We start from the raw sequence: 12,098 nt of genomic DNA, 5'->3' as shown, positions 1-12,098 counted from the left end.
TTACGAGCAATAATCATCGACTTTTAGATTTTTCTTTTTTAAGACAGCCCAAGCATGTGGGCAAGGAATTTCATCTATTTGAAATATACGACAACTGCAAGTTTGTTTTTTCAAGAAAACAACAAAACGCCTTCCTCCATCATGGACTGTGTACACGTATTCGGTTGATGGTTCCACCTACAAAAGTCATTAGTTGTATTTGTTGAGTATGCAGTTAAATAAATATAAATACATAAATATGCTTTTAGTCAAATATATATAAATGCATCCTCAAAGGATAAAACCATTATGTCCATGAACATGCTTGACATTCAAAAAAAAAAAAAAAAAAAAAAAAAACAAGCAACCGTAGAATTTCAACATTGGATGCAAGCTACCTTAAGATTGGATTTAAAAGATAGGATGTGTAATAAATAAAAGGAAAAAATCGGGAATAGGTACCTTAAGATTGGATAAATACATAAAGGTGCTTTTTAGCCGAATGAATATAAATACATCTTCAGAAGATAAAACCATTATGTTCATGAACATGTTTTACATTAAAAAAAATCAAATACATGACACACATATACAAACAGAACCTGACTAGTATAACCAAAATATACCAAATATATGACAAACCCGTAACCGACAATTACAGAAAAATACATCAGATATGATGAAAAAATTTGAGCAGCCAAATACAGTCAAATAAATCACACACAGCTAACAATAATTGCACGTCACTAAAGTATATTTTAAATGAATTGAAATTAAACATACTGTCATACGTAAACATAGATACTCATTTATTGACAGCATCTCCTGGAACTTCTTAGAGAGTGTTGTGAATGTGAATGTACCGTTCCTCCGGTTAGTGTAATTCCATCTCCCAAACGTCTTCCTAACTTCTTCAAGAAAATCAAATATAGGCAGTTCTCTTGCCGCTACAAGGTGACGATTGATACACTCTGCTATGTTTGAAGTCATGGTCCACCCTCGGTTAACAGATGCATACACTCTAGCCCACTTTTCTCTTCCAGCTAATTCCAAATACTCTGCCACCCGAATATCTGCCTTAACAACCTTCGCCATCAACTCATCAAATTCATCCTGTGTGTATGCCTTTGCCATTGCATAAAACACTGGACTCAAAATATCTTTACTCTTCTTGTAATTCTTACATACGTTACCCCATAAATGCCATATGCACGCGTAATGTGGAACATTTGGATAAGTTAGAAATACAGCTTTGTTTATGCTTTCATGCCTATCGGATACGATACACATATTCTCTCTAACTCCATAGGCTTCTCTGAACCGCTCAAAGAACCACGTCCAAGACCTGTCATTCTCAGAATCTATCACACCATATGCTAAGGGAAGTATATTGCCTGCACATACAGTTGCATTTAAACAAAAAATTCAGTATGTATATATTCATTTAATAAATACAATATTTATTGCATATCAAATATATATGTGTTTTTAGCTTACCTGCACCGTCTAGTGTGCTTGCTGAAACGAATGTGCTGTTGTATGCTGTTTTAAGGTGGCTCCCGTCTACTACCACAATGGGTCTACAACACTCAAAGCCCTTGATAAATGCATATAATGCTATAAAAACATACAAGAACTCGTTGTCGTGGGATTTGTGCATTCGTATATGCGAACCAGGGTATGTTTTATCCATGATATATAGATATCCGGGTAATTTATTGTATGATTCTGATGGCTCACCCATTAAGTATCCCTCTCTTTAGCCCGCCAAGCGACCATGTAAGACACATTCATGCCAAGGTCCTTCAATACATCATCCGCTATATCATTAGGTGTGTATTTCCTCTTATGGTTGGCTACTTTTAGTTTAAAAATCCCTCCTATTAACCAACTTGTGGCCTGCCATTGTGAATACACTTTATCCTTTAGCGGACATGTATGCTTGTCACGGAACTCCCTAACTAAGAACTTTCGGATTTCCCAACACTTGATGCCCTGAATTTCCAATCACATTCTTTGGACACACACATAAGTGTATAGCTACAAATAAACAGATCAACATAAATACATTAAGTAAAAAATACATCAGTCAATAAAAGGTATATAATATGATAGAACAGTTTAATACATAGCACAATTTTTTATTAAACAAATTATTAGAATAAATTTACTTATACAATATAAATATATAACATTATACACACCATAAAACCTTTGATCATACCTTATTACATTAGACCTCTCAGTACGAAAATTGAACCTATTTGAAATTGCATAATTTGCCATCACAGTCTTTAATGTATTTTTGTCCTTGTAAACTTGATCAACAACAACCTCTTTTTGGTTTCTGTCTTCGATAATTAGATTGGTGTCTTTTTCAAATACAGCAACAACCTTGCCATAACTTGAAGATGCCAAGTCTACACACTCGACTGTTTGCATAGAATTGAACTGACTTGTGTATTCAAGTTGCAAAACCTCTCCTTGAATACAACTTTCATCAAATACATAATTGTCAAGGATTTTATCATTAGTAGTTATGCACAAAGAATACATTGCTAACTATTTATTCTCTTTCTTCAAATCCACGTAAACTCTGACCGCCATATCATTGTGTATTTCCATCGATATATCACTACCCTCCACCATGTATTAGATGTATATTTCTGTTCTGGTCGTGTCTAATTTCAATTGAGTTGCAATTGTCTGTAACAAATCCATATACGTCGAATACTCTTTGAAAACAACAGCATCGATTTTGATATTCACATAACGGTTCTCATCGTTCCAAGTACCACAGTGTCTAATCAACGAAGATATAGACGACATTTTCCAACAATCGAATTCAATGTGCTTGGTAAAATCCTGAAATACATTATCAAATAAAATACGGAATTATTATAGAAAACAACTAACAACGGAAAAAATCAACACATACAAAATATATACAAATTATGACAAAAAGATTTGAATGTATGTGTATTTTTGGACACGCTAGATTCCTTGGTGCATCAAATACACTAACACATACATAAGGACAATACACATACATACACGAAAATCAATAATAAATACACGCTCACAAAATATACAAACAAATATACAGATCATCACTGATTCACAAAAAACATACACGAATTTGACTGTCTGTGTATTTTTTATCACATTGATGAACTGCACGCACTACACATAGATTTGAACAAATCACTGCCTAAAATATAAAAATTAGATACGAACTTACTATTCAAAAGAAAAAAAAAAAACGAAATAACAATGGAGATAATAAAACATAAAATCTAAAATCAAATACCACAAAACGATCACTCACCAAAATGCGATTTTACGACGCAACAAATGGAATGCACTCAACAAAAGCGGTACTTCAACTGTTTGTTTAGTAAATTTGATTTGTAAAAGATTTTCTCCGAATTACCTTTTGTATGATCAAACCCTCTGTTTTTTTATGATTCCTCTGTTTTGAATGTTTTTGAAATTTGATTTTATGTTACTATGAAGAATAAAGAGAGAGAGAAGGAGAAACGTGTGATTAATGGGAATCTAATTTGCTGGAACAGATTGTAAAATATTTAATTTCACCTTCCATATTTAACGCATGATTAATGCCTAATATCCAGGGATTTATTTTTAACATACACGTTCTATACCACATATCCGTGTATTTGAAGACTTCCAAATACACGCAATTTAATACGTATTTTGCTATAATATTAGCTACGAGCTGTAATATTGGAATGGTAGCTACGGTTGGTTACATCCAATCTTAAGGTAGCTATTCCTGTAAGTTTGCCTTCATTTTTTTTTTGTGCAGAATGCCCTTTAAAGGCACTAGTCTTTAATTTTTGCCCCTCAAATTTGAAATTTTTAATTTTTTTCCTTTCGCCTAAAAATTCACCCGGTTCGAACCCCCGCTTAGTCAAATATTTTTTAAAAAAATTGCAAGGCAGAGGTTTGTAGCAAAATTAGGCCTATTCGGACAAAGTTAGGCCTATTCAGGCAGAGGTTTGCCTTAAAGAAAGTTTACCTTAAGGCAAACCTCGGCCTGAATAGGCCTAATTTTGCTACAAACCCCTTGCGATTTTTTTTTTTCGACTGAGAGACAGAGGTTTGCCTTAAGGCCTAATTTTGGGTAAAAGTTTGCCTTAAGGCAAACCTCTGCCTGAATAGGTCTAATTTGCTACAAACCCCTTGCAATTTTTATTTTATTTTTTATAACTGAGCCTAGGTTGGAACCCAGAACCCCAAGGTATTAGGCAAAGGACAAAAATTAAAGACCAGTGCATTTGAAGGGCAATCGTGCAAATGACCCAAGAGTATTTTCGTTTTGTTTTAGCCCAACACGACTCGCTCATGCATTGATTTTTTTTTCCGGATAATTTCAGAGTCCTCCCTCTAAACTTGATTCTATAACACTAACCTCCTTTGTGATTTACGATATTACATTGATCTCCCTTATTTTGACTTTTGTAACAATTCAATTTAACCTATTTTGATTAATGTAAAAAGATTATGATTTGACCAATTTTCCCTTTTCTGATATAATCTTTCATTTACTTAATTTCGTAAACATCTTTCTTAAATTCATTTCAAATAATAAATAATAATTGCCAATATTCCGATATTCTGTACAACTAGAATATGTCAATTACCTTTCGTTTCAACAGGGATCCGTGGCGCAATGGTAGCGCGTCTGACTCCAGATCAGAAGGTTGCGTGTTCGATTCACGTCGGGTTCAATAACCCCGAAACATTTCGGTCCCAATATTTTTTATTTGTGGCCATTCCAAAATTTTCCACTTTTCTGGTAGGGTTATGTGTACTCTCATTCTAGCTACCTTTTTTTTTTTTTTTTGGGCAAAACAGATGGCTTTTGTATCTTAAATGATCTAACAGCCTCTTTGCTCAAACAACCAAAATCGATTTACTTTTTGAAATGTTTTGTTGTCGGAAGTGTTTTTTCGAAAAGTATTTTTATAAACTAGATGTTTATGTTTAGCTAATCAATTCAAAATGTACTTTTGTAAATATTAAGTAGCAATTTGCATTTGACCAAGCTTCAAAATCTCGGCCCCCAAAATCTTGATACCAACGTGGTATATAAATATACTGAGATGATATCATGTTTATTTATTCAAAAGACACACTTTTCTCAAAAAAACCTCTATGATACCACCATGGATCGTTTTGTTTTTGCCAAAACATCCTAAAGTAGGAAGAAACAAGAGTTGGATCATTCTGTCGTATCATTTCCTGCCAGGCTTAAATGTGTGATATTTGCTAGTATTCTAGCTCTATGAAAATCTTTTTGAAAGGGAAAAGTAAGCACCTTTTAAATGTACTGTTGCATATAGAACAACTGATTTGGACACTTTTATATGAGCAAAGAACCTTAGTATCGTGAAGGTAATGTCTTATTTCTTACCTATATCTTTCACAAGTTATACATCATCGATTTTGTATATCTTCTGACAGTACATTGTAAACATGTAAAGCACTAATACTGGGTTTAAGAGAACGACTCCAGTCCATACCCTAACACTGACTACTAAAAGTGCATGTAAGGAAGTTAATGGCAAACGTTAAATCTAGTTGCCAATCTCCCTTCAACGTGAACATTTAGCAACTGATTTTCCTAAAGCAAGAATCTCCTGTCATCTACGTATCATTCGCATCGTCTTCATCTACCTCTGGCTTGACAAAGAATTCAATATAAGCAATACGGCTGGGTTGCTGATAGCCAGCAGAATCAACGTGCGGGTGTGGCATTGCTGGTTTTGCAACTGATACCAGATGTTGAACTTTGAGCATTCCCCCTCTACCAATGGTCAGCTTACTTCCTCGATTATCCCGGATGACAGTAGTGGGTATGTTTGAGGTTGTAGCTTTGAGAAATTTGTATTTATACCTGTCCATGTCAAGGTCTTGATCAGATTATACAGTATAGCTCAAATGTAAAGCATTTGGCTTTTTACTTCACACTCAGTCAGGAGAGAAACCTGTGAGAGACTTGACGATCACAATGAAATGCAACCAGAAGATCGGTGTTTGCATAACACATAAAATCTATCTGCAAAAATGAAATGTAAAAATAGATGAGGTTTAGAGAACATGAGAACCGAATGCAACTGAAATATCAGGTCAAGCCCTACCTGTAAGTCGCCATGGCCTTCACCTCTAAAGGTAACCGATGGTGGTGTAGGTTGTAGAATTAGATGAATGCTTGACCCTGGCCACTCAAGGTCGTCAATGGCTTCTTTTAGAGCTGCAGACTATCAATTGAACCAATGACATGGTGATAATTAGCTCAACGGTAAAGGAATGAGACTTCAAGCAATCACAATCCTTATTGCGCTAACCGCCTTGTGATACAATGAAGGACAACAAAGAACATATTTCGTGTGTGAATTCATGACACTCCACAATTACAAAGACGTGAAGCTAACTTCAAAAAGGTTGCTTAAGCTCTACTTGTGGGACTCGAAGAACCAGCAAGCCAAAACTTGACCATAGACTTAATTTAGTTCTGATGAACTCTTATTTCTTTGGATTAAAAGGAAAGAGAGAGAAAATCAATGAAATTTCTAAATTTTTCTTTTTGCTTTTGGGCGACTTGTTTAACTTCAAAAGCATGGAAGAAGAATACAGCTTTATTCAAAAGGAGGAAGACAACTACAACTTTCCTTCCCTCCCCGAATCCCCTTGAGCCAAACTAAGGAAATAAAATTGGTCTCCTTAACTTCCTCTTCTATATTCCTTCTTGTTATTACACTACCTTTCTTTTCCTTTCCCTCCTTTCTGAACAAACTTAAGAGAGAATAGGGAGAGGAAACCAGATGACTGGAGCATTACCCTTGGATTCGTTGATTGCTTCTGCAAATGACCAGGGTCACTGAGAAATTTAGTCAAAATAGGAAATACCAGTTTTAAACCCAAGCTGCTGCTTCAAGGACATCATTTGCAGAGAATTAGGTTGATGGGCATTGGTACACATTTGTTTCAGTATCAGGGACAAAAAGTCCACAATAATAGCAGAAAATTAGGTTATATTTCCAGATGAAGCCTCCTGAAAGAGGCGTACCAGATAGAGACAGATAATTTCTCTTACATTACTCCACTAACCAATGCCGTCAAGATACTTAACCTAAATTTCAAGTTTAAAGTTCTATAGAACAAGGAACTGGAAACGATTAGTTTGACAGTGTGTGCAGTGTGCACTAGCAGACTGAGCTGAATTCGTGATACTTAAGTAGCCACCTGTTCGGGTGTTTACACTTTCACATTGCTGGAGAAGTCAAATCCTAGACAAATGCAAAGAAACTTCTCACTCCAAATTTAATTTTTGCCTTGGCCATGACAGTCAATTCAACCAATGATGCTTTGAACCAGGAGTTTTGAAAGTTAATGGTTTCTGATTCTACCAACAAAAAAACATTTTATATTTATTTTTCAACAAATAAAAATCAGGGAACTTGTCTATAATGTTTTTACCACTTCAAATAACCTAGCCTTTAAGGCCTGAATCAAAACAAAATCAGCAAAAACTCCCTATTTATGGCATGTAAGCTATAGTGAACTCTTCTCATGCAACAAAAGAGGCTTAAGTTCCATGTCAAAGTATTATGATTGCTACAACCAGTTTATCACAAAATAGAAGTATGGATGAACTACTACCTAAAAGAATTTCGGATATTTGACTAGTTTCCTTGTGGAATTCTCCGTTCCTGGAAGAAAGAACATATACTTTGACACTAAACTGTTTTGGACCTTTTCTATTCCTCAGCTCTTAGGAATCCATTAAAGTAACTGAAGCCAAGCTTTATACCAAACATCAAAGAAAGCCTGCCTACACCAGATTCACTCATTTAGCTTGATACACTCACTAACCTGATAGATAGAATTGAATTCGCAAGACTAAATAAAGGAAGAACTGCAGAGGTTTCAACTTTCAGAAAATATGAGGAAACAAAAATGAGTTCTATATGTTCTTTTGTCCATCCTGTCTAGTATGAGCGCATAATCAGAAGATAAACTAGTATGATTTTAAGGATAAAGTTATATCTCAAATCGTCATAAACAGAAACACATTAGCAAAAGACACACGAAGAGCAATCTTTAATAAGAAATTTTTATGTTACTCCTGGTCCGGAAACATAGATTATGTGTATAAGATGTGAATCATACAGACACATGCTTTCGTAGAGCTGGTGCTCACCAAAGACAGGATACCAGTATCTACTCTCTGTAATTGCTATCAAGGGGAATGTTTACCTTCACTGTAAAACTGAGAGGAGTACTTCCAGCAGGTTCAAAATTGTAGTCCCATGATATTGTATCAGGAATCCTTGTTCTGATTTCCGCGTAAGTACAAGAATCTGAAGAGTCAACAGACCTAACCCCGGAATTAGAAAAATAGGTTACAAAACTTCAAAGCTAGCCAAGGGGTGCTCATCCAGTGAAAGAAGACTTGGGAATAAGCAAAATGTGCCTAAAGATAAAGTGATTTTGCTTCTAAGATTCTGCATAACTCTATCAGTTAAGGGAAGGACAACGCATATAACAAAACTTGTAGGAGATGCGATTCATCAACATTGATTTAATGGTGAAACTGCTCAATTACTTAAACATTGACAACTACCATCTCACTTTATCTCTTTATTGAGGTCTTTCCAGACTTCAACTCAATAAAAGGCAGATATATAAAAAGGAAAAAGTGTGTACTCTAGATAAGCCATGCACATAAATGAAAAAAAGACTTGTTCTACCACTACTTCACGGTTACACTAATTAAAATGCTAAGTCACATGGTATGACCTTGAGACCAAAAGGGGATCCAGCATATAAGCAGAGTACTCACTGTATCATACTCGAATTATTATAAACGTGCATAGAAATTTTAACGGAACTTTTAAAAATATGTACATTATATTAAGAGCTGCAATCACTATCTTCAAAACTTTAGATCTTCCCCTGTTGGATACCCGTAAAGTGGGGGGAAATAACTAAAGATGTTCTTTCCTCTTCTTCGTCTTATTGGTGCTAACTAATAATAGGTCTTAATTCACTCTGTCAATACAACAACAAGAACATACCCGGTGTAATGCCACAAAGTGGGGCCTAGGGAGGGTAGCATGTCCGCAGACTGTACCCCTACCTAGGAGGTAGAGAGATTGTTTCCGATAGACCCTCGGCTCGAGGAAAAATATAATTCACTCAGTCAATTTTTTAAATTTTACTCTGTCTAGTCAACTTAAAAATGCATTTAATTGAAGAACCCTAGATAAACCAATGGAGCATTTCTATCAAGAATCATAAAAGAACTGACATGGAGGTGCCAACAGCCAAAAGCTATTCGACAACCTAATTATAGAGAGCGAGTCTCAGAGGATAATTACTTGAGAAGAAGCTGCATATCAGGACCAGGATAGCATAATTCAATAGCACTTGAATGTCCTTGAGCTGAAAATGTATTCAGACAATCAATAAATAACCCTAAGCTCACTCCGAATCGCGGCCTGCCTTCTGCGCTATATTCATAACGAACAAATAACTACACAAAATAATAAACACCTAATTCAGTATCACAAAAAAAAAAAAAAAAAAAAAAAGAAAACTACTAATTCACACCACTTAACAGCAACAGGTACTCCCTCCGTCCCAATTTAAGTGTCTTAGTTTGACTTGGCACAAAATTAAGGAATAAAAAGAGAATTTTGAATCTTGTGGTCCTAAATTAATGATGTGCGTAATGTACTAAAATGTTGTTTGAATCTTGTTGTTTTAAACTTGCCCCGTAGAATTTTCAAGGTAGGGGTAAGGTATGCGTACATCTTACCCTCCTCAGACCCCACTTGTGGATGCGTACATGTTACCCTCCTCAGACCCCACTTGTGGATTACACTGGGGTATGTTGTTGTTGTTGTTGATAATTCAAACATTCTACGTGGCAAGTTTAAAACAACAAGATTCAAAGGACATTTTAGTACATTAAAAACAACTTACTAAATATAAAAAGTGACACTCTTTTTTTTAAATAGACGGACGGAGGTAGTAAAATTACAAGAGACATAGCAAAACAGAAAACCTCTCGTTGCAAGTAAACTTTTGCCTGTAGACAAGCGGTTTCCTCAACAATTAACACAATGCCATGTTCTGATAGCTCCAAAACTGCATCCTGTATGTAATTGTAGAGGAAATTATTGATGTTAGAAATGGAATTTTAGGAGTATTTTGTTGTAGTATAAGAGAAGCTAACCTGGTGTTTTTTCCAGCGAACGGAAGTGAGGGCATCAACGACTCCTTGAACGTTGTCAAGCTGGCAAACTAGATCGGCTGATTCCGGCTCTATCGCCGATGAACTCATTTTTCTTCTTCCGCTTCCCGCCCGCCAAAATGCTACTGCCTGAGAGCTTGATTATCATAAACTTTATTTTTCTAAATGTTCAATATACTCCACTATCTTTGTATTTATACTACTTAAAGTAATCCACAAGTGGAGGGCGGTGTGTACCACAGTCTTAACTCAAAGGTTTCAATAGACACTTGGCCTTTTAGAAGAAGTGACTCAAGTATTAATTATTAGGTGGAGGTGATAATTTTTTATTAGTAATTAAGGGGTTTTGAAGTTGCTCAAAAATTCCCATTTTGATACTTTGACCCTCAACTTTATTTTTAACACTTTGCACTCAAATTTTATTTTTAACACTTTGACCCACCCTCGACCAGACCCCGCCCTCGACCCCATGCCCCCCGCCCCTCCCCTACCCCTGCCCCCTCCCCCGCCCCCCACCCCCCGCCAATTTTTTTTCACCCCCCTCCTTCTCCCAACCCCCTAACCACCCCTCCCCCTCCCCCCACCCAAAACAATAATTTTTTTTTTATTTTCTTTATTTGTTTTTTCACCCACCCCCCTCCTCCTCACAACCCTCCCCCAACCCCACCACCCCCAAAATAATTTTTTCTTGCCACCTCCCACTCCTCTTCCCATCCCTCCTCCCCCCCCCCCCCCCACCCCCCCCCAAAAAAAATTTAAAAAATTTGATTTTTTTTAAATTTTTTCACCAGCCCCCCCCCCCCCTCCTCATAAATTGCTTTTTTAAAAAAAGTTTTGAAAAGTTTTTTTTTTTTGTTTTTTTGCACCCCCCACCCTTCCAAAAAAAAGGTTTTGAAAAGTTTTTGTTTTTTTTGCACCCCCCACCCTTCAAAAAAAAGTTTTGAAAAGTTTTTATTTTTTATTTTTATTTTTTTGCACCACCCCCCTCGCCCACTCAAAAAGAATATTGAAAAGAAGTTTTGATTTTTTTTTGGGGGGGGGGGGAGGGTAGGGGGTGGTTAGGAAAATTTTGGATAAAATTCAGGTTGTTGTTGTAGTGTGTTTGTAGTGAAATAGATGGTTTTCTGTTGTTGTCCTGGTATGGTGGGTTTAGGAAAAGATATCCAATAGATGGTGTTTTTGTTCTTGTCCTGGTATTTATCTGGTTCTGTTTATAGAAGATATCCAACGGATTTATAGTTGTTACAACAAGTTCTACACTTGTGGCAACAAGTAGACAATCTGTTCCAACAACTACAAATCATTGGACATAGCTTGATATTTGTTACACATTTGTAGAAAATATCCAACGATTTGTAGTTGTTGTCCAAGCCGAAATGCTCCATAGTTGTTAATTGCACTGTGTTGTAATAATAGTTATTTGTTGGAACTTTATGACATTTTAATGTTATTCTTTTTTATAATGATAATTTATGTTCTTGGTGCTTGTGAACTTAGTTTATATGATATATTGATCGTGTTCAAATCACAAATGTGTGTATCGTTGTTAATAAATTGTTGAACAGTTTTCAACAAGTAATGAATCTGTAGCAACAACTCTGTAACTCGTTGGGTTTTATCCAACAAGTAACAGGACTTGTTGCAACAACTAGTAACTTGCGTTTTATCCAACTGCTAAAAGATTTCCAGCAAATAAGAAATTTGTTGCAACAACCGAGATACCCTGTTGCAGCAACTAAGTTACATGTTGGGGTTTTTCCAACAAGTGGAGTGACTTGTTGCAGAAAGTGGGTAACTTGTTGTGTTTTATCCAACAAGAGTAAGGACTTGT

General features: G+C 35.8%; 2 protein-coding genes and 1 non-coding gene across 3 annotated transcripts; 1 reads left to right on the top strand and 2 right to left on the bottom strand.

The window, feature by feature from the left end:
• Positions 1-1,687, bottom strand: LOC132031759 (uncharacterized). Its single transcript, XM_059421673.1, has 3 exons — positions 1,477-1,687; positions 763-1,373; positions 1-177 (listed from the first exon to the last, which is right to left on the bottom strand). The coding sequence occupies exons 1-3, from the start codon at positions 1,670-1,672 to the stop codon at positions 1-3; spliced, it is 984 nt and encodes a 327-aa protein (XP_059277656.1). The 5' UTR covers positions 1,673-1,687.
• Positions 1,688-4,661: 2,974 nt separating this feature from the next.
• On the top strand, positions 4,662-4,733 carry TRNAW-CCA (transfer RNA tryptophan (anticodon CCA)). Its single transcript has one exon. It is a non-coding gene; the product is annotated as a tRNA-Trp (tRNA).
• A 657-nt stretch (positions 4,734-5,390) lies between these two features.
• On the bottom strand, positions 5,391-10,365 carry LOC132030160 (uncharacterized). Its single transcript, XM_059419669.1, has 7 exons — positions 10,250-10,365; positions 10,079-10,168; positions 9,390-9,544; positions 8,266-8,386; positions 6,147-6,266; positions 5,994-6,064; positions 5,391-5,902 (listed from the first exon to the last, which is right to left on the bottom strand). The coding sequence occupies exons 1-7, from the start codon at positions 10,355-10,357 to the stop codon at positions 5,653-5,655; spliced, it is 915 nt and encodes a 304-aa protein (XP_059275652.1). The 5' UTR covers positions 10,358-10,365; the 3' UTR covers positions 5,391-5,652.
• Positions 10,366-12,098: the final 1,733 nt, after the last annotated feature.

Source organism: Lycium ferocissimum, chromosome 9, assembly GCF_029784015.1.
Source record: "Lycium ferocissimum isolate CSIRO_LF1 chromosome 9, AGI_CSIRO_Lferr_CH_V1, whole genome shotgun sequence".
Classification (NCBI taxonomy): domain Eukaryota; kingdom Viridiplantae; phylum Streptophyta; class Magnoliopsida; order Solanales; family Solanaceae; genus Lycium; species Lycium ferocissimum.
The sequence above is the reverse complement of the archived record's forward strand: the minus strand, read 5'-3'. Positions and strand labels throughout refer to the sequence as shown.

Excerpts from the sequence above, each read along its gene's own strand:
- LOC132031759 (XM_059421673.1), bottom strand. The coding sequence starts at position 1,672 with ATGGATAAAACATACCCTGGTTCGCATATACGAATGCACAAATCCCAC. Across the intron at positions 1,374-1,476 it reads AAGCACACTAGACGGTGCAG|GCAATATACTTCCCTTAGCA; the intron begins GTAAGCTAAAAA and ends CTGTATGTGCAG. Across the intron at positions 178-762 it reads ATCTATGTTTACGTATGACA|GTGGAACCATCAACCGAATA; the intron begins GTATGTTTAATT and ends TGACTTTTGTAG.
- LOC132030160 (XM_059419669.1), bottom strand. The coding sequence starts at position 10,357 with ATGAGTTCATCGGCGATAGAGCCGGAATCAGCCGATCTAGTTTGCCAG. Across the intron at positions 6,065-6,146 it reads AAGGCCATGGCGACTTACAG|ATAGATTTTATGTGTTATGC; the intron begins GTAGGGCTTGAC and ends TCATTTTTGCAG. Across the intron at positions 5,903-5,993 it reads GATCGTCAAGTCTCTCACAG|GTATAAATACAAATTTCTCA; the intron begins GTTTCTCTCCTG and ends TGACATGGACAG.